The 21,163-nt window shown below is 47.2% G+C and overlaps 1 protein-coding gene across 1 annotated transcript in view; it reads left to right on the top strand.

Annotated features, from left to right (window-relative positions):
• Nucleotides 1–20,414, top strand: part of PLEKHD1 (pleckstrin homology and coiled-coil domain containing D1) — a 30,856-nt gene extending 10,442 nt beyond the window's left edge. The window contains exons 3-13 of the mRNA XM_054828798.1: nt 6–95; nt 652–728; nt 6,485–6,576; nt 9,219–9,271; nt 12,661–12,755; nt 13,240–13,333; nt 14,639–14,817; nt 15,558–15,690; nt 16,854–16,998; nt 19,107–19,256; nt 19,738–20,414. Coding sequence (XP_054684773.1) covers nt 6–95; nt 652–728; nt 6,485–6,576; nt 9,219–9,271; nt 12,661–12,755; nt 13,240–13,333; nt 14,639–14,817; nt 15,558–15,690; nt 16,854–16,998; nt 19,107–19,256; nt 19,738–19,898 — 1,269 coding nt within the window. The 3' untranslated portion in view covers nt 19,899–20,414. The remainder of the gene's footprint in view (nt 1–5; nt 96–651; nt 729–6,484; nt 6,577–9,218; nt 9,272–12,660; nt 12,756–13,239; nt 13,334–14,638; nt 14,818–15,557; nt 15,691–16,853; nt 16,999–19,106; nt 19,257–19,737) is intronic.
• The last annotated feature ends 749 nt before the right edge of the window (nt 20,415–21,163 follow it).

Raw genomic sequence — 21,163 nt, 5'->3', positions numbered from 1 at the left:
CCCAGGGTGTCATACCCCTGGGAGGCTGCATTGTGGAGCCCAAAGAAGAGCCCAACATGCCTTATGCCATAAAGATCTCTCATGAAGACTTCCATGTAAGTTGACTTCTTTCCTTCTCAAAAAAAAAAAAAAAAAAAAAAAAAAAGGCAAACCCCCCAAAAACCCACCACCACAAAACATTTTATCGTTGATGAGCAGAGCTGGATTGGCAGTCTTTCCCACCCCACCAATGTGTGCCTACCCTCTCTGGGCAGCCTATCCTGAGAGAGAGAGTGGCTTAGCATCCCAAGTCCCCTCAAGGCTTTGCTGCTGCTCCTGCTTTGGCAACCAACAAAGAAACTTGCTCTTTCTGACAGCAGGTCTTATGATACTAGCAGACCAGTAGACAGATATTCAGGAGCTATAGAGCTCATGTCGCCCTATCATTTTATTCCTACTGTGACTGCTTGCCATGTGCATCTCTTTCCAATGTGTGGTACGTCTGGGTCATATTTGCTCCCATGTGATGCCTCCCACGGAGGTGGAAGCCTGCAGTGAACGCTCCTCCCACCATAGCTGTGCTAGCTGTGCCCATTTCATGCCCTGAGTGCACAGAGGGGTGTAAGACACCAGCCTCTCTAATCCAGGTTTTTTTCCCCTCCCCTCTTCTAGGGTAACATTGTTCTAGCAGCTGAATCAGAGTTTGAGCAGGCTCAGTGGCTGGAGATGCTACAGGAATCTGGAAAAGTGTAAGCTTCTTTCTATTCCTTATTCTCTTTGATCTGTTCTGTAGATGTATAAAGGATATTGAAACAGGCTGCCCAGAGAGGTGGTGGAGTCGCCATCCCTGGAGGTGTTCAAAAACCGTGTAGACGTGGCACTTTGGGACATGGTTTAGTAGACATGGTGGTGTTTGGTTGACAGTTGAACTTGATGATCTTAGAGGTCTTTTCTAACCTTAAAGATTCTATAAAGAGGGAAAATCCTGACTAGAAGGACTAAAAGGAGGCAGAGAAGCTCCTCAAGACTAGCGAGACCTTTACTTGCCTCTTGGACCCATCCTTTCCCTAAGTTGGAAAGCTGACACCAAGCTTCCCACGTTGGTGTGCAGTGTGACTCTGCTAACAGCCCCAGGCTGTCATCTGCAGAAAACCTCCCTATGCTGCAGATGTATGAATTTGGGGTAAGGTAAGAGCAAAACAGGCAAGGCACAAAGCTAGTGAGCAGCTGTCCGTGTGGCTGTACACCGTGCCGGTGAGCAGGACATCACAAGCCTGTCCCTGCTCTCCTGAGCAGTACTGGTCATGCTGAGAAGTCAGTAATGGCCCCAAGGCAATTGTGTGACCTTGGGATGTGCATGTCTTCTGCCCAGATCCTCAGGCGCTCAGGCCACGCAGCAGCAGGATTTGGCCTCTGGAGACAGTTTAATTCTGAAATACAGAGGCAGGCTAGATCCTAGGGGAGGAGGTGTTAGCAGAGCACTTCCAGCCCACCCAGAGGGGTGAGAGGGTTTGGTTGTGTCAAAGTTTAACCCGGCTGGCAGCTAAAACAGCCACGCAGCCGTTTGCTCGCCCTCCCCTCCCAGTGGGATGGGGAACAGAATCGAAAAGGAAAAAAAAAAGTAAAACTCATGGGTTGAGATAAAGACAGTTTAATAGGACAGAAAAGGAAGATGATAATGATAAAAGCATATACAAAACAAGCAATGAGCAACACAATTGCTCACCACCCAAAGCCAATGTTCAGCTAGTTCCCAAGCTGCCCCACCTCCTGGCCAACCCCCAGTTATATATGGAGCATGACATCATGTGGTATGGAATATCCCTTTGGCCAGTTTGGGTCAGCTGTCCTGGCCGTGTCCCCTCCCAGCTTCTTGGGCACCCCCCGCCTTCTCGTTGGCAGGGCACTATGAGAAGCTGAAAAGTACTTGGCTGCTTGGTAACAACTAAAACATCAGTGTGTTGTCAACATTATTCTTGTCCCAAATCCAAACCACAGCACTATACCAGCTGCTAGGAAGAAAATTAACTCTATCCCTGCTGAAACCAGGTCATGTTGCTGAATGTGTACAGTACTGAGTTTACAGACTGCTGACAATGCCGGAAAGATTTGAAGTTTGTTGGCCACCAGTTCTGCAGTCCCTTAGCACCCAGGAGCCTGATGGTACAATGAGCAGCTGTCCTGCAAAACTAGAGCAGGCTCTTTCTAAATTTCACCAGATGCAGGAAGAGGTAACACTTAAACAGTGATTTGACTTTCCTAAGCCAGGTAGAAACTTCCAGAACTGTAGAGCAGAGCATACTATTCAGCTATAAGACCTAAAGCAACAAGCACCTTGCTCTGCCCTTCCAACACTCAGTTAATTCTAACACTACGAGGCTGAAAAAGTTCATTTGTCATTAATGGGGAACACAGTGTTACAGTGGATCAGCCCAAGCCAAGCTCTGTGCTGCTGCACTGAGCCTGGCTTTGGTGCTGGAGCAAGCTCAGTGACCTCCACAGTACTGTAGGAACTGCAACGCAAGGCTGTCCATTAAAGCATCACGGGAGCACGAGCCCCGTGGGACACACACCCAAGGCAGAGGTCTGTCACCCACTCAGCACGAGAGGCTTGACCGCTGCGGAGGAGGAGGGACCCCGATTCAGTCCTTGAGTAATTTGGCTGTTGTCCTTCGATAGCACAGGTCTGCACTTGCCCTCACCAATGTTAGATTTAACTATTGCCAAGGGCAATAATTTGGGGGCCAAATTAATCTTTCAGGTGTGTTGGGGGGGGAGGAAGGGTTCTCACAAGCAAGCCCTGTGCGGCTGCTTATTTCACAGAGCCAGCCTTTTCTCTAGTCCTTGCTCCAATATTCCTGCGCTAGTATTTAAAACAGGAGCTAGAGAGGTGGCTGCGCTGCCATACATCAGGCTACCTGCACCTAGCCGAAAATCTGCCTGAGACACCCCCTTCCCTCCCCTCTCTGCTTCTGTTCTTGCATCAGAGGAGGAGAGCGATGCAGCTCCAGTGCCAGCCTAATCAGTGCTGATGATAGCCTGCATGTGAGGAAAAGCACAGATTATGTGATTTACGTTCACAAGGTCAGGTTGGGAGCCAAGCAGCAGCCAGAAGGGCACAGCATGGGCCAGTAGATTGGTCTGCAATGACTCGGAAAGCTGAAAGGACACAGCTGAAATCTTCTAGGCAACCTGTTTTAGTGCCCTGTTGTTCCTAGATGGGGATTGTACTGCCAGTGGCACTGCAGCATTTACAGTTTATTGTTATCATCCTACAGTCTCCCTCATTATTTAAAAACAACCAAAGCAAAAAAACCCAACAAAACCTCACCTTGAAAAAAACCCAGCTTCACAGACTGAGATCTTGTTAAATAGAGGAAGAGTTAAAAATGAACCCAGGATGGGAAGCATCCTCTGTTCTCTCTCCTTTGTTTCGATTTTGTCTGCTGCCTCTACATCTGAGGCTGGGCGGTGTGTTTGTACCTGCCTGTGCAACTGCTTATTACCTCCACCATCACATCTTCAGCCCTTCGCTCCTTTCAAAGCCTCCTGGTTTGATAGGGAAAGCACTTATTTGATGTGGAGGGGAGCTGATTGTCTCCCCACCTTTTTAGCGTGCTGCGGCTAGGACTTGCCACCCCTGCCAGACCCTGAAAGCTGTTCGGAAATGCAGAAAGGAGGGCAATGCACAAAGCCCTGACTCCCGGCAGGCCAGGCTCTCTTCCCACCCAGAGAGGCTTTTGCTGCAGCTAGTCGGGGAGAGGAGCACACGTACGCTCTCTATGCCCATAGTGGGACTCCCCGCACCGGTTAGAAGTAGACTTGGTGAGCGATTGTGGGGGGGGTGGAAATCACCAACTCTTTTTTTCAGGAGAAAGGCATGAAATGGGACACGACTGAGCTCAGCTGAGAATAAAGTTGAGTGCTTGTTCTGAGAAACGTGTTACCAGTTGCCACACCGTATGTGTACCCATGACACTCTGCTGGGGCCATTTTGTGACTGGCATTATAAAAATGACCTGACATTTGGGGAAGGAGGAAAAATTGGGTTGTCCTGGTTCTCTCTTGTTGTCTGGAAGATATTTGTGGCTGCTGCTGGAAAAGAACCAATTCAGACTTGGGATTTTCTACCAGTGACCCAGTATGTGTGAAATCACTCAGGATGCCATTTCCTACTTGCTTCCTGTCGTCTTCCAAGCAAAGGTCCCTTCCCTGTCTCTACTCCTTTAGGCCCTTGGCAAAACTATGCTCTTTTCTTTCTCGACCCTCACCCCCTCTACTTAGGCTATATGAAGGTAGGGCTGCCTGTCTCCCTGGGTGGCCATACCTTTGTGTCCCCTCTTTTCTCATCCCCCTAAATATGGAGATGATTATCCATTACCTAGAGAGAACTAGGCAACATAGCACATACTTCCTGTGGACCGTGAAGTGCTAAGTGTCTCCAGAAATTGGTTGCGGATACTCGCGAGAACGGTAAAATGCAAAGCTAGAGAGATGTTCCCAGCGCTGCAAAAGGACTGGAACAGATGATGTTTGAGCTGTACAGCAAATGGAGATACTTTGGGGTTTTGTTGGGTTTTTTTAAAGCATATTATAAGGGCACTTTCTACTTATCTCAAGAGCCTTCCTGACCTGGTGTTTTCCAGCACTTCAAGCAATGTGGCTTTTTCTGATGAAAACTCACTTGGTAAGAAGTACAAAATAAAAAAAAAGCACTTGCTCGCCTCTTCAGCTGCAGTCAGAGCCTGTACCTCCCCGCAGATGTAGTTACACACCAGCACTGGTTCCAGCAGATAAAAGTAATAAAAGCTTAAATGCTATACAGTGATACAGATGCCTCTTGTAAGTTATACAGCAGTGGGTGTAGTAACCTTTGAGTTACAGACAGGGAAACATCTTGTTAGGCTGGGGAAGGGAGGGAGCGCTGAAAAAGTGAATCTAATAAACAGGCACCTTAAAGGCCACAGCCGTTTTGAAACCCTCCAAGTAATCATATGATAAACTCTGCCCCTCTGAGCTGTTTGTTGTTGGTTTCTCCGGGATCAGATTCATCCTGTATCAGAGAATGTTAGTGGAAAAACACATTCACACCCACATGTTCTCACTCAAGATGAAGATGTCTACCTGTGGGCAAAACATCACCTTTTTAATTAGCATTCTAATTTCCTCTGCACTTTAGAAATATCCTAGATGCTCATTAGCTGAAAAGAAACGCACCTGCCTGCACAGAGCACAAGGCAGTGCTGGGCTGCTGGAGCTGTGAGCTGCCTGGTCCCTGGGGTGATGTGTGTTTAATATATATGTTTGGCTTTTGTAAGAGATGAAGTACAAGTTGCCTTGAAATTGTTTTATAAGAGGTCGCCAACTTACTGTTTCGAAAAAGCTACAGTTTCAAATGGCTCACAAAGAGGTCTGGTATAGGAAGGCTTACGGGTATTTAGAATTAATAGGCTCCCTTAGGATTTAACAAAGATGGCAGGATTTCTTGGCAGCAATTGCTGTTCCTCTATGTACACCTATATAAATAGATTAGGATGAATTTTACATATGCATTTTATGTGTGTAGATACTGTTTTCTAATGGAACACGATTGGAAGTAAGCGGCAAACTCCATTTCTGATTCTGTTTTCAATTTTTATGTCCTTGTCCTTGGTTATTTAATATCTGTATTAAAGCCTACCCTGTCCATCAACTCAATCGGTAATGGGCATCTGCTCCACAGGCATTTTTGGAGCTTAGTTTCATAATGTTTTCAAGAAACCTTGAGATCCTCTGGCCAGTGGTGCTACAATAACACAAGGTACTCTTTGAATACACCTGCCTACTTGCCAGCATCTCGTCTGGCTTTTATCTCTGGTTCTCCATTGTTTTTACAGGGAGTGGCACTTAACTCACAGCATAGGGCCAGACACCAAGTCCTAGTGGCTTACAAGTTTGGCGGAGGAGAGATTGATTGGTTCCAGGATGGATGATGGATACCAGAAAGGCTGAAGATACAAGGCTGTGGGAAGGAGTCAATAAACAGTTAATGTTTGAAGGGGAAGAGTGGCTGTAGCAAAAAAATATTGGAAAGGCTGCAGAAGACAATGTCACTGGCAGATGGGAAGTTAGCTGAGTTAAAAGCTAAAAATCTGGTTCTTAAGTCTGTTGGGATCCATTTAATGTGTTCCAGGTACATCCTGTTGCAGTTGGAGGCTGTGCATGTGCTGGGTTTGTCTGGAGAGCCCTTAGGACTAGCCTCAGTATAGAAATGTCCAAAACACTGGACAAACATTTGAATAGCTGTGCGGTGTTGATCTACAGCTCCTGTATTTAAATAAATAAATAAAATTACTGAATGTCAGGGAAATTTCTCTAAGTCATTTGTGGAAAAAAATTAGAGAATCACTGTCCCAGCTGATGAAAGTCTGCGTATTGGAATTCCTTGGTGGATAGCTAGGCTGAGTCCCCCTGCCTCTCTCTGTGGTGGGACCCTTAGTTCTCTTACATTGTCTGCTCTCCCTAGGACCTGGAAGAATGCCCAGCTGGGAGAAGCCATGATTGAGAGCCTGGAAGCCCAAGGACTGCAGCTGGCAAAGGAAAAACAGGAGTATTTAGGTAGGTAACTCTTACTTCCAAAAGCCATAAACCCCAAAATAGCCATTTTGCTTTTCTGGAGTTGTATGCAGTCCTGCAGCTCCAGATGGCTGGACCGTACAAATGTTTGCTGCCCCTGAGAAGTTTGGACGTGCTGATTTCAGCTGCTCACCAGGCAAACAGCCAATACCCTTGTCTCCCTGAATCACACAGGACCGGTATTTCTGAGGCTGATCACAGCTTTTCATACATGGATTTTTCCTCTCCTAGCTGTCTTTTGGTCTTACTCTACTTAGTCTTTGTCTGCATTTGCCTACACTGCTCATGCTGAAAGTGGGAGCATTGACATGGGTTTGTTTGAGGTGTCTAATGCCAGTGGCTCATTTGTCATTGCTCTCTCCAATTGCTCCAGATGAACGTAGAATAATTTAATTTGGAAGGGACTTCTGGAGGTTATCTAGTCCAGTCCCCTACTCAGAAGCCAGCCTCTGGATGGCAGTACCTTGGGTGCTTTGACCGCCTTGGGAGGTCCAGCTGTCTTTTCCCCACATTGCCTTTTTAACCCAGATGCTTCCTAAGTTAGAGCATTCCCCAAGGCGTAAGAGCCCTTCTGACCCAGGGGCTGCTGGCCACATGTATGATCCCAGTGACATCTGGACAATCATCTGCTTTAACAAGCTAGCAGCAACTTTGGGTGCTTTAGGTTGGTGATGCCTTGGGCAGGGGCTCGTGGTATCTACTCCTAATTATCAAGCCACTGGAGGAATCTTGAAGAGCCTTTTGCATTTCTGCATCCATGCTGATCAGGGTGATCTCAATACATGGTCTCGCGCGTAACAGTGATCATAATTCAAGTATCAAGGCATGTTCATTCTGGCCATCTAAGCGCCATTCACATGTGTGAGCTGATGGATGGGCTCGTAGGTGGGCAGGCAGGGAGGAGTGGTTCACACCTGACAAAGGGATAATGGAGAGTGCTGAGAGGAGGACCTGGAGAGACAGGAGGAAAATTAGAAACAGGGAAGTTTTATCAAAACATTATTTTGCAACCACCAGTGCAGACTAAAGAGCCTAAGAGACTAAAGAAGGCCACGGTACGATAAAAGACAAGGTGATGGAGGAATAGAGGAATATACATTGTGTGGCAAACAGGAGATATTTGGAATATAAAATACATATTTCACTAGGTTCTTTGGTCCATGACAAGAACATTCAGAGCTGGTCAATTGTCACAGCTGGTTATTTTCTTTTGACAGCAATTGTCTATTTATTCCTATATAACTGCTGAGGCTTCTGCCTCGTTAGCCTTACCTTCAATGATCTGTGTCCATCCTGTAGTTAAGTTTTGAGGTCAGGCACTGCTCCTGGCAGCAGGTCAAGGCTCTCTGGAGGAAGCAAAAACTGCTCTGGGGAATTTCCTGAATCCTCCTGGAGTTACCTACCACTTGCCCCCCACCCAGCTGGGATCCAGGTTTCTCTCTCAGGCTGGGACATTGCAGAAGCCCATCAAGCTTGGTCCCCCCAGGAAGGGCACAAAAGGGAAGGTGGGAGAGCCTCTGCGTAACTGCAGTGCAGCTCTGCTGGGGCCTGGCAAGGAGGAGGAGGGTGAGATGGGAAGGAAAGGCAGCAGCGGTGCTCAGCAGAGCTTTAGTAACATAATGTTATTGCTCTGGCTCCAGGAGCCCTGCCGTTGGCAGGAGGTAGAGGTCTGCATTTCTCCAAGCAGTAGTAGTCTGCCAGCAGTAGTAATCCCTTCATGTGCCTAGTACAAAGGAAACCAGTAGCATCCTCCTCACCTGATACAGGGAGCACTCAATCATAAGTTGCTACAGTGAACCTGCCCGTGCTCACACGGGAACTGGGTGGCAGAGCAGAGAGCTAAATCCTAGGCTTAACTATGAGGAATGTGTTCCTGTCTAGTTTCCTGTAAGCATGACTAAGAGCTGCCTAAGGCAGAGCCTCTGTTTAAAGTTAGAGCCTAGCACAATGTAGGTACATCAGGTCACAGTGTCAGCATCAGAGCAGAGCCTCTGGTGGGCATGTGTCCTTCTCAGTAGACAAGAGCATCTGATGTTGAGGGGAACTATTTCTCACAGCCAAAAGTTTTGTGGCTGAGGGGATTGATTTCTGGGCTTGGTTGGGACATCCCAAGATGACAATAGGGAGCTGGCAGTGACGCCCAGGGGTCTGAAGGAGACGGTGATGTGCTTGGCGGGTAGGGATGGGGCACCAAGCTGCAGGAGGAGAACTGACTGCTGCTACGCAGTGTGTGACCCTGTGCACCCACTTAACCTTTCTGTGCCTTTGCTTCCTCGTGTGCGAAGCAGAGATAAGGATATTTTCCTGACTCAGCTAGAGGATGGCAAAGGTTAGTTTGTTAATGCTCTTTAAGAACACTGAGAGGAAACCTTAGAAGGAGTACACAGCAATATGGTTGTTTAGTTTTATTAAGTTATTTGGCAGGAGGGAAATTACAGACCATTCCATTAGTGTCATCTCAGCTTTTGGAGCCTCCCAGACAGATACACACAGAGCAGTAGGGAATGCTGCATTTTCAAGCTCCAAACAGTCAGTGTTTCATACTCATAAATATCCCCAGGATATAAATTGCTTTTCTCTGCATTTGGCCTTTGTGTGTGTGTGTGTGTGTGTGTGTTTTGCAGATAAGCTAATGGAAGAAACAGAAGAGCTGTGTCTGCAGAGGGAGCAAAAAGAGGTTAGTGTTCATTACAAGCCTATTCCCTTCATCTTCCACGTGGCAGGACTGGGAGGTCAGGAGTTGTTGGTTTGGTAGCACACCAGGTTTCAGGGAGGGAGGCTGCGGAGCCACAAGAGTCTCTGGCCAACCTCTGGGCCCTGTGGATGAAGACAGAAATAAGAGCTGTGCCATGGGATGGGTCCTGGAGGTGTATCCCTGCTCCCCTTCCCAGACACTTTCCATGCAGTGTGCTTGTGATTAAGTCACCAGGAGGACCAGGGAGGAAGATCAGATTAAATTAATATTCACTGGGTTGAATTAAACACTTGTTATTTTGTAAAGTCAAGAGGACTCTGGTAATCAACTTGTCCACCTCCCCAGTTAGAAAGCAAATAGACCTGACATTGTTCTAGTGTGTAGATACTGTTGTGAGAAGCAAGGAGCAGCAAAAAGCAATGTGGTTTGTTCTTTGGATGCACCAGAGATGGGGAAAATAATAAACATTACACTAGGGAAAGCCCAAAAGAGCACTCCCTTAGACGTGACTATTATAAATTAATTTATCAAGTTTATTATTTTCCAAACTATTCCTAACTTATATTTGCTTAATATAATAAAAGTATCTCATTCTCATATTTACACCAAATCTATACTGGTTTTTATAACACTATCATAAAGTTATTGCAACATAGCTTTGCAGATGGATTGTCCTATTACATGTAGGAAAGCCTGCATGGATGTAGACCACCACGTTGCAATCTTGCAAACTGCCACATGCTCTCTTCTCCACCTAATCCAAAATGACTGTCGCCCCTTTTTAGCAGAAGATGGCAATGCTGACCTAGGCTTCCTGTGTACATTTCTGCACAGCTAAAGTCCTGTGGTGGCTTGACCCAGGCTGGAGGCCAGGTGCCCACCAAAGCCGCTCTATCACTCCTCTCCTCAGCTGGACAGGGGAGAGAAAATGTAATGAAAAGCTCCTGGGTCGAGATAAGGACAGGGAGAGATCACTCACCAATCACTGTCATGGTCAACTAGGGGAAAAACTAATTCCCACGGGCTGCAGGGGAATCTCTGCTCTGGTACCTGGAGCACCTCCTCCCCCTCCTTCACTGACCTGGGTGTCTGCAGAGTTGTTCCTCTCACATCTTCTCAATCCTCTCTTTGGCTGCAGTTGGACATTTTTTTCCCCCTTCTTAGCTATGTTAAGCACCACCATCACTGATGGGCTCATCCTTGGCCAGCGACGGGTCCATCTTGGAGCCAGCTGGCATTGGCTCTGTCAGACATGGGAGAAGCTTCTAACAGCTTCTCACAGAAGCCACCCCTGTAGGTCTCCTCCCCCCCGCCAAAACCTGACCATGCAAACCAAATACATTCCACCCCTCGGCTCTGTAAATCAGATATTTAAGAGTTATCATTAAAATCCACATTCATCACACAATATTCACTAACTTTACTCACATCAACAAAAAAAATACCTCCCACCAAAATCAAAATAACATCATCACAACACCCAATGAAAGTGGACAATTTACACATAATCCACCCCTCGTCCCTTCACCACAATTACAACCGAAATTCCCCACAATTATTCTGCTCTCTAACATTGCTCAGTTCATGTTTTGCCCATTACCTCTCCTTATTACTATCCTTATCTCGAATTCCTCGTGCCCCACGTTGGGCGTCAAGAAGGACTTTGGTGGGTTGATCTTGGCTGGATGCCAGGTACCCACCAAGCCGTTCTATCATCCCCGTCCTCAGCTGGATGGGGAGGGAGAAAGTAAGATGGAAAAAACCCTCATGGGTCAAGATAAAGGCAGTTTAGTAAAGTAAAAGCAAAGGCTGCATGTGGAAGCAAAGAAAAACAATGTATTTATTCTCTGCTTCCCATCAGAAGATGACGTCCAGCCACTTCCCGGGAAGCAGGGCTTCAGTAGGCATAGTGCTTGCTCCAGAAGACAAATGTCGTAAATGACAAATGCCCCGCTCCCTCCTCCTCCTCTCTTTTCTTAGCTTTTATTGCAGAAGCAGACATCATATGGTATGGAATATCCTGTTGGTCAGTTTGGGTCAGCTGGCCTGGCTTTGTCCCCTCCCAAGATCTTGCCCACACCCAGCCTACTGGTGTGTGTGGGGGGGAAATGTTGGAGAGCCAGCCTGGATGCTGTGCCAGCTCTGCTCAGTAACAGCCAAAACTCTGGTGTGTTACCAACACCTTGCTGGCTACCACTGCACAGCACAGCACTATGGGGGCTGCTGTGGGGGAAAATTAACTCCATCTCAGCCAGACCCAATACAAGTCCAAAGGTGGCTTGGACAGTCCTTTAGGGCTAAGCTACTTCTGCCTTTGCAAGGAGACATCCCTTCCTGGTGAGATAGCCTCCTGCACAACCCGCAGCCATAGGGAGGGAAATGCCCTTGTCTAAACACCCTGGGACAGATCTTTGCTCTTACAAAGGCGTGCACGGTATCTCCATTGCCCACCAAGAGCAGATGGGGCCAGGTTAGTTTGAAGGAGTTTGGTGCTGATGAAGGAATGAATAGACAGTTCACTGAGCTGTGGTGGTCTGACCTGCTGGGAGCCTGAAGGCTTCAGAGCAATCTGTTGGGAAAGCAGCTTGAACCATGTACCTGCACCATGGAGCAAGAGTCTTGTTAGGAATTTATGTGGCATCAGCGCCGGTTTGTGACCTGCCTGGGCCTGCAGCAGGAGTTCTGCCCAGCAGCTAAGGCTGCAAGGGGACTTGATCGGGAGTGGGACCCTTGCTGTACTTTGTCCCCGTCTCCCTCCATCTACAGTAGGTCTTGGTACAACTGCTTCCTCCAGACTAGGGAAAGAGACTGTTTCACTGCTGGAGGACAGCTTGTGATATTCAGTGCTCTTTAGCATGGTTTCATTAGCACAAAGATAGTGACAGGCTGATTAAACTGTGCAGAGCTGTAACTGTGCAGTTTGTGTTTTCCTGTCCAAGTGGTGATGGGAAGCAAGGCTGAGCTAGTAGAAACGTCACATTTCAGGCGCAGCAGCGCTGGGGCTGTCATGTTTTCATCTGGGCTTTCTGTACCCGCACGTGTGGGTGCCCAGAAGTGGTACGTGTGTGTTGAGTCCAGCTTTCCCAGGGAGCTTTGGACCTTCTGTATATGTGCAACAGAGCTGATCTGTGCAGGGAGCATGTCTGGGATTTCCAGGTGCCTGGTAACCTGGCCGGGACTTCTGGATATCTGGAAATCCGCAACCAACCCTCAAACCCTTCTAATTGCCCCCCGACAAAAGTGTGGTGGAATCAGACATCCCATGGCTCTATACAGCACAGGTTAAAAGTCTCAGGCGTTGTTAACAGGGAAGCTTTTCCTTACATTAAATGTGTCAGCAGAGTACATTTCTGTTTTCTCTTTTGGTCCAGGAACTTGAGCGTCTGAACCAGGTCCTGGAAGCAGAGAAGCACCGGTTTGAAGAGGTGGTACGGGAGCTGCGGCTGGAGCAGGAACAGATCAGACGGTAAGTCAGCAAACTGCGCAGGGCAGGAGCAGGACACAAACTCCCACACTTGGACAGAAGTGCTGCCGTGGTGGTGAATCAAAACAGTTCATAAAATTCACCTATTTTGTGCATGTAGGAAGGAGATAAAAGCCAGTGTGATTTTGCAAACCATTTTTGCTTTCATAGACGCTACATCTGCTTAGATATGACTGCCCTGTCTGAGCTTTTCCAGTTGCAACCGTGGCCCTGCCCTTGCTAGAGAAGCATACTAACTAAGAAGTTGGTTTTGGTTTGACGATCAGGAGGTGCAGTAAAGTTCCTGGACACCTGTAGTGTCTTCAAGGTGTGATACTTCCTGGCAAGCTCCTGACTCTCCAGGGCCGCTTGTACCAACCCCTGGTCACAGGTCCTGCACTAAGAGGTCCACAGGCTGCGCAGTCTGAGCGCAGTCTGTGGGGCTGGTGGTCCCCTGCAATAGCTGTCACCCTTTTTACTTCTTTAGGGAGCTAGAGCTCACAGCCCGCTCCCTTAAAGGAGTGGAGGAAGAAAAGAAAGAGTTGCGAAGCCTGACACAGTCCTTACAGAAAAACCTAGAGGTGAGTGACCACTTCTCCACTCTGAGTGACAGCATTTTGGGAATGATCCATGAGAACTGACCAGGGCTGAAAGCAATGCTCTCCCATGGAATGAATCAAACATCCGCTGGTGCTGGAGTTAAGTCCTGTGCGGATGAACAGGTTCATTCAGTAGCTGCTATGAAGTGACATGGAGCCCAGCAGAACCAAACTTTTCTCAGCAGTACCAGGTGATGTGAGGTAGGACAATAACCCTATGTTGCAGTTTGGGAAGCTCAGGTTGAAAACTAGGGAGAGACTTTTCACCAGACACGTAGGCAGGCAGTGGGAGAAGCTAAGGAATCTCCATCTTGAAGGATTTTCACAACTCAACTGTAGAAAGCTACAGCTGACCATATCTTGCTGCGTTGACAGACCAGCTCTGAACAGGAGACTGGACTAGAGCCTACCAGAGGTCCCTTCCAGCCAACATGGCTATAAGTCTGTGATAGCTTTCTGATTTTTTTATTATTTTTTTTTTAACTGCAACTCCCTAAGTCCTGGTGGAAATTGGAGCAGCAGAGAGGCATTCCTTGTTCACAGGAGGGAGCATGGTTCCCAGGGAATCAGGTATCACATGGGAATTTAGGAAATGGAGTGCTGATGTATTAAACCTTTTCCTTACTTGGTACCACTCTGGTGCACTGGTGAAAAGTGGCTTTTCTAAATATATATCATTTGTGAAATTTCCACACAGCTGTCCTCCTGAAGCCTCAATGTCATCCTTAGTGTTCGTGTCAGATCTTGCAAGTTTGTCAAAAAAAAAAATCTGTTGCTGATGTTCCTTTGAGCTCTTCTCCTTGCCTGCAGTTATGGGTATGAAAAAAGAACTGGAAAGCTAGGGAAAGACCATTCATGCCCTAGTTGCACACCGGACAGAACCCTTCACAGGAAAACAGCATGTTATGTCCTATCGCCCCACAGTTAGAAGTACCACAGCGGGGATGCCCTCTAGTTCATGGTGAGGAGGGAATGGCGGGGAAGCTGCCTGCATCTGTGATGCACTAGAGAAGCACAAGGCTGCAGTCCCTGAGCTGGGTCCTTACTAGCACATCATGTCACAGGAGCCTGCAGGTTCTTGCCCCCTTGCGTAGCAAAGGCTATGGTGGAGGCTTGCTCCTCATAAGGCAGGTACGAAATGAAAACCAGATTTTGTTATTCCTGTTTTTAACCTGAATGAGGCATGTGGATGTAAAGATGGAGGGACTCAATAGGGAGGAGCCAGGCAGTAGCAGGAGCAAAAATGTTAGACTTGGCTGATATTCACAATCTCTGTCCTTCTTCAAGGAGCTCTCCCTGGAAAAGCAGCAAATGCTGGAGATGCTGGAAGAAAATGAGAGCCAGCTCCCACCTCCAACCAGCCCCAGCAAGGAGCAAAGCTCCGTCTGGGGACTGCGTTGCAGCCTGCGACAGATTGAAGAGAAGATGCAGCAACTTCTGGAGGAGAAACTCCTGGCAGAGAAGAGGTGAAGTGGGGGCAGGGGCTCTTACAGTGGTGCCAGAGACAGGGATGTGGGACAAGATGCAACCTGGTGTGAAGAGGATGGTGGGAAAAGAGGTAGTTTTCCCCCTCGCAGTGGGAGGCAATCAGAAAGGGTATGGCTAAGTATTTCCAGGCTTAAAATTAGGATCACTTCAAAACTGTTCCCCTGTTTTTCCCGAGACATGCAGAGAGGCAAGATCCTTTATAATTTCCATTCTTGGGTGCAGTAAAGGGAAGAGGACACTTCTGCCCTGCTCACGCTCAGTGGTGCCAAATGATGTGACTATCTGCTGACTTGCTTTTTGGTTGCCAACACAAGACAAGTCTGGAAGCTTGTCTGGTTCCCATGGCAGGAGTTCAGGTTATAAATGCTTCAGAGCGGACAGAGTGAGGCAGCGCAGCTGAACTCCTTGCTGCCATTTGGGGCTGCTCCTTTCAAATCGGGACTTAGGCACGTGAATCCATTTGGTGTTCATGGACTTCTTTGATGCTCCTGGACCTCATCTGGGGGTTGAGAATGTTCCATTCAAGAACTGTCCACCTGGCTTTCTCCAGCAATGCCTGTGTTATTGAAGTGAAACACAGACAGTGTTCCCGTTAGCGCCTCTTTGCTCAGAGCAGCCAGGTAGTTAAGCATGCCTCATCACAATACTGAGCCCCTTCCTTCCTGTGAGTTGTGCCAGGGTGGGAATGGTCATCTTCCTTTGCTGTGCTGTGCACCAGGCTGAAGGAGAATGAAGAGCGGTCCCGAGCGCTGGAGGAGGAGCGGGAGTTTTACTCTTCCCAGTCGCAAGCGCTGCAGAACTCCCTCTCGGAGCTGACTGCGGAGAAGCAGCAGACAGAGAGAGACCTCAAGGTATCCCCTGATATGTCGCATATTGCTGTACCTGGGCCCAGAGTTCTCTCATTTTCCCTTTCAGTTCATCCTCGATCAAACGGGAGGCTTGGTTTTATTTTGTTCGTATCATGGTTACATGTGAAGTTGCTGTGTTGTATCTATGTAGCACTACTATTTATTCTCTTTCTGAGGTCTGATTAACCCATTCACTAAAAGTCTTCTCATCTGCTACTGTGAAAGCATAATCTAAAGATGGAGGGAAGTAAAAGAGGAAAGTAGACACAATCAAGAATAAAGATTATTTTAAAGAAAAGCTAACATGGACATTGCAGAACTGAGCAGAAATCTTCCCTCCTCACTTGTGCTTAGAGAATCAATCTTAAGATTTGTAAATCTCCAGGAACCTCTGCATGAATTTAGATTCAAAAGCAGAGGAATGCAGGTGAGGTACCAGCCCTCCTCGTTATCCCAGTAATGGAAGATACCCTAATCCACGCAAAGGTAACTGGACAAAGTATGATATTTTATTTTAATCTAAATAATGTAAAGGTTATGCTTATGATTAGCTGTTTGACACTCAACCTCCTTCTACTAATATTTGGTCCAAAAAAAACCCCAATTCTTTTCCTGCACCTCCAAGATTTTCTTATCCTGTAACCTTCCACTTGGCCAAACTAAAGCTAAGTTGACCTATGCTGTATTAGTTATTCTCATTTGCTAAGCTACTACTGATATTATCCTTCATTTCTAACTTTTCTTGTGTTTCATTTCTGAAACGAAGTACTGTACACCCCTCTGTGGGAACTGCCTGCCTTTATCTCAAGTCCTTCTCAGCTGGAAAGATGTCCTCCTGTTCCTGCTCAGCTGCAAGTACTCACATGAGCACAAATTTATGTCTTGAAGTACTATCTCTGATTCCACATGGTTCATACAATGAGAGGGAAGCTGTGAAAATGAAAGAGTAAAGGAGAATTACTAAAATGATGTGGACCTCAAATTCAGATTCTGTCTGGAGACATGAGGAACAACTTTTATGTGGTCTTACAATATTTCTATTGGGTTTCCTTACTGTTTTCTTTTAATTTTCATCTGCTTGGTGGGTTCCTCACAGACCTTGTGAGTTAGCAGGATGGTTATTGAGACGCAAGCTGTTTTTCAGCAATGCTTATTGTCTTCCTCAGGCTGAGGTGAAGGTGCGCATGGATCTGGAGAAGAGACTGAGAGAAGCTGAGGAAGCGTTGCAGAGCTTGGAGCAAGGCTTAAATTCTCTGGATCGCAACAAGGAGAAGGAGGAGAAGATGAAAGCAGATGTCAGTAACTTGAGAAGTAAGTCAGTCATCCATCCTCTCTACTGATGAGCATGCTCTGAGGGAGGAAATATTTCTACCCATCTTCCCAGACACAAAAAGAAGTTCCCAAATTAGCAAAGATGCACATAATGTGCTCTCCCAACTCCTTGTACCTCAACCACACCTCCCTTTTGAGGAGCCAGAACGTGCTATGCAGGCACTTGGTGTTTTGCCCTCAAAGGAGGGCAAAATTATTCCAGCCTTCTCTTGGGTGGAAAACAAACCTAGGGGCAGATATGAGCAAATGCTTTCCAAAATGTCAGTCAGGGAAGGTGTAGCAGAGCTGTAAAGACTGACTAGGTCTGAGTTATGGAGAGTCCTCTGATTCTCCTCAAAATAATCTTTTTCTTAGTCTTGGTTACGAGAACATCAGCAGTTTAAGGAGCATCGTGGTTGCTGTAGCAACGTGCTGGTAGGTGACCCAGCAGGTGAAGTTTGGAACCATACTCACAGCTGAGTCACTGCATCAGCCCAGCACTGATGTGCTGAGATGACTGCAGCCCACAGGTCAGGTGTAAGACTCAGGCTCCTCACAGCTTATCCCTGTTTCTTTCCTTTTTTACCCCTTCCCTCCCCTTTCTCTCCCCTTTTCCCCCCTTTTTCTTTTCCCTTTTTTTGCTTTCTCCCCTTTTCCCCCCCCCATTCCCCTTTTTTCTTTATTTCTTTTTTTTTTTTTTTTTTTTTAAAGATGGGACATTGCCCTAAGCATCTGGCTTGAGTCAAGTTGAGGAATTGACATTAGCAGCTTCAATTGGGTGAAGTCTGCGTGTTTTCCATCCTCAAGTATAGTGCAGGGGGAAGGTGTTATGAAGATGCTATATCTCTGCAGTTGAGGCTTCATTTCAGTGAAAGGTGGATGTATTGGGCCAATACAGAAAAGTCAAAAACTCCTGTGGCGTTCTGAGCACTGTTACATATATAAGTATAAATACACGTATAAATACCTTCTATATATGCGCACATATTTATAATTTATATATATAAATATATGTAAATAGAATAAGTGTTATTCAGTAGTTTCTACATCAGATTTCTAAACTGAGTCAAAAGAGCATGATTCTGAACTGCATCCCACTGGCTCAGAGCCATAGTAAGAAAACAGAGCTAAACTGGATGTGTTGAGCTCAGCATTCAACTAGAGCTGAGCTACCTCCACAGGGCATAAGAGAGTAACCCCTGGCACTGAATGTCTCCTGATGCTCATTTCCAATTTTTTGGGAGATGTCTTCTTCAAAAGAGTAAAAATGTACTGGTGAGCAAACCACTAGAGAAAGTGAGGGACCAGCAACGTTTTCTTTAACGTCAGTCCCAGCAGAGATTGCCTTAGTCCTTCCAAGTGATTCCTGCAGCTCTGCCCTGCCCTTTCATGTAAGAGTCGGGGCGCATTGGCACATGAACCCTCTGAACACCAAGGGACCAGCAACAGGCAGGAGGACAGCAAGACTGGAATGGCAGAAGATATGCTGATTAGACCATAAGAGGGGAAACGGGCCAGGAAAAGCAGCTTGTGTGGCAGATCAGGACAGAATAATGTTGTCAGAGATTGGACATGGGGCTTTGCATGGAGCCTGTAACGTAGGTATGTGTGTGCTAATATTTGCTACACTATTAAGAAATCCCTGGCTATGTATGGCCCGTGTGTGTGTGCCCCTGGTAGCATTGCCAGCACCTCCCTTTCTGCAGTTAGACTTGACTGGTTTTAGAAGTCCTTCAAAGTGCAACAAGCAAGGCTTCAGAGCCCTCTGTTGCAAGAGCGTTGAGAAGCTTTATCACAATATCAGATGCTTTTGGCAGTTGAATCATGAGCAGTTGTGAGAATGATTGATGGGGAATGGATGGTTGCAGTTCTTTCTATAATTTCAGTATGCATTTGTGGGGCACTGGAGGTTTTTGTCACTTTGAACTTCCTCATTCTGATGATATTCTGGAGCTTCACAGATTGTTGTTCGTGAAGATCTAGGGAGGTGTTGAAAGTCATTACGCTGGCTCAGCCCATCAGCGAGTGCAGTCCCCTGTGACTGGTTCGTTGCTTGAAGTGTCTCTCCTGTCACTGCTCACAGTGGTCCTGCTCACTTTTTTCCTCAGAGTTCTTTGAAGAGTGCATCCGCAATGCCGAGCTGGAGGCCAAGATGCCCATGATCATGAAGAACTCTGTGTACATACACAAGGCTGCCACTCGCCGCATAAAGAGCTGCCGCTTCCATCGCCGGAGAGCCAGTGTTTTGTGGAATGACTGTAGGTATCAGGCAGCTTCTTACTCTATATCCTGCACTGAGTCTGTGTACTGGCTGCCTGTCTCTTCATGTATGTTGAAAGGTAACTGCTGTGATGCTCCTGAGCCCCTAAAAAAATCCTATATGCTCAAAGCTGACTTCATTGGAATGCTTAATGATAGACTGAGTTAGGTTGGAAGGGACACCTGGACATCGTCCAATCCAATCCAGTACTCAGAGTGGCTACCTGCAAGGTTAAATCAGGTTCTATGTAGAACCCTAAATCAGGGGCGGCTGTAAAGAAGAAAAGTGTATTTCCATGCTGTCAGCATTTTCCTCCTCTGAAAACAGTAAGGTGAAGCTGTTAGAGTGCAATGGTTAGCTCATCCCTTTCCAGGCTCTCAGCTGTGTTATTGCATGGCTTGTGAGCTCTAGTGAGGCTTTGTCTGCAGTTTGTGTCCCTGATGGAGAGCGCTGACCTTTCTGTGCTGCTCTTGTTTCAGTGAAGCAGTCCCAGTCCTTCATCTTCTCGCACGCAGAAGCTGAAAACATCGAGGAGCTGAAAGAAGCAGCCAAAAGACTGAGCCGGGACCAGCACTTCAAGGAAACTCTCTATCAAATCATGAGGTCGCAAAAGGATTCTGCTTCGGGGGACGAAAAGTGACTCTTGTTGGGAGGGGGCTTCTGATCTCACCTTGCCATTCAGCTCTGCAAAAGTTACGCCATCGGGCGCTAGGGTCAGAACGGAGATTTGCCGTTTGGTGGGAAAAGTGGGGGAAAGTTGTGTGCAGGCAATTCCCTCAGTTAGTGGCTTTGCTTTAGTTTGAATGCTCCCTGTAGCCTAGCAGACCTTCTCTGCTGATCACTCCAGATCTGTTTGCTTCAGCTGCTTACGTTAAGCCACGTTTTGCCAAGATACCACGGTCGGTGTTAAAATGAACCACAGACCGTAGCTTAGGAAGTGCCTCTTCTTTCCTTTCCTGTCTAGTCTGTCTGCCAAACACAAGTGCTTCTGAGAAAGCCCTTTGTCAGCTTACACTCCAGCTAGTGCAGTCTCCCCAGCTGGACACAGCTTACCCTGTTCTGCCTGATCCCTTCTAGGAAATGGCTCGCTGCACACCCCGTCAGTCAGCACTCCGGTGGGGCTTGTTTCCTGGCACATTTCCTGAAGACTGCAGCAGTCCCAGCCTCCCAAACACAGGCAATAATATCAAACACAGGGCAACCTCTTGATGTTACCTCATTTCAAGCAAACGATAGCAACACAAGGTGAAGACAACCTGAGGATGCTGTGGATTTGGCTTCAAGGAGGATCACATGCAGAGAAGAGCTTATAGGTAACTCAGCGCATCGATGCAAGCTGGAGGGAGGGTTGCATTGTGTTGACTGTGGGCAGAACATCCTGGGCCCACCTCTGCATGTTTTTTGCATTGGGACATCTGGTTGTGCCACTGCCAGAAGGAGAAGCAGAGCTATGTGCTGCAGAAGGTGTTATCTATAGGCAGATTCAGTGTGGAGAAGCCTTTGACTCAGGTCTGATGGATTCCTCATCACCTCTGTAAAACAAGCTGGAGGACAGGTGGGTGAGGAGTGTCCAGCAACAAAACCCACTACCACTTAGAGAATTAAACATTGTCAGCAGCACGCTGTCAGGGCTGTGGAGGTGGGGAAAGTCATCTCTGTACGTGCTGCAGTGAATAGCCTATGTCCAAGGCTTTGTACTGCTCTCTACTAGTCCTCTTAATTGCAATTCAAGCTATCTCCGTCAAACTGGGACCTCTGGCAAGTCAAGGCTGGATTGGAAGAGGCGGTATGGACAGCCTGTTCAGAGGTGGGCTTCTGGCTGGCTTCTGTCACATCCCAAGTGCTCAGCGTGTGGCTTTGGCAGGGGAAGATTCGCCCTGCATGTGGTCATCTCGTATGTAACAG

This window comes from Grus americana, chromosome 5, assembly GCF_028858705.1.
Source record: "Grus americana isolate bGruAme1 chromosome 5, bGruAme1.mat, whole genome shotgun sequence".
Classification (NCBI taxonomy): domain Eukaryota; kingdom Metazoa; phylum Chordata; class Aves; order Gruiformes; family Gruidae; genus Grus; species Grus americana.
This window is presented reverse-complemented; position numbering and strand designations above follow the sequence as displayed.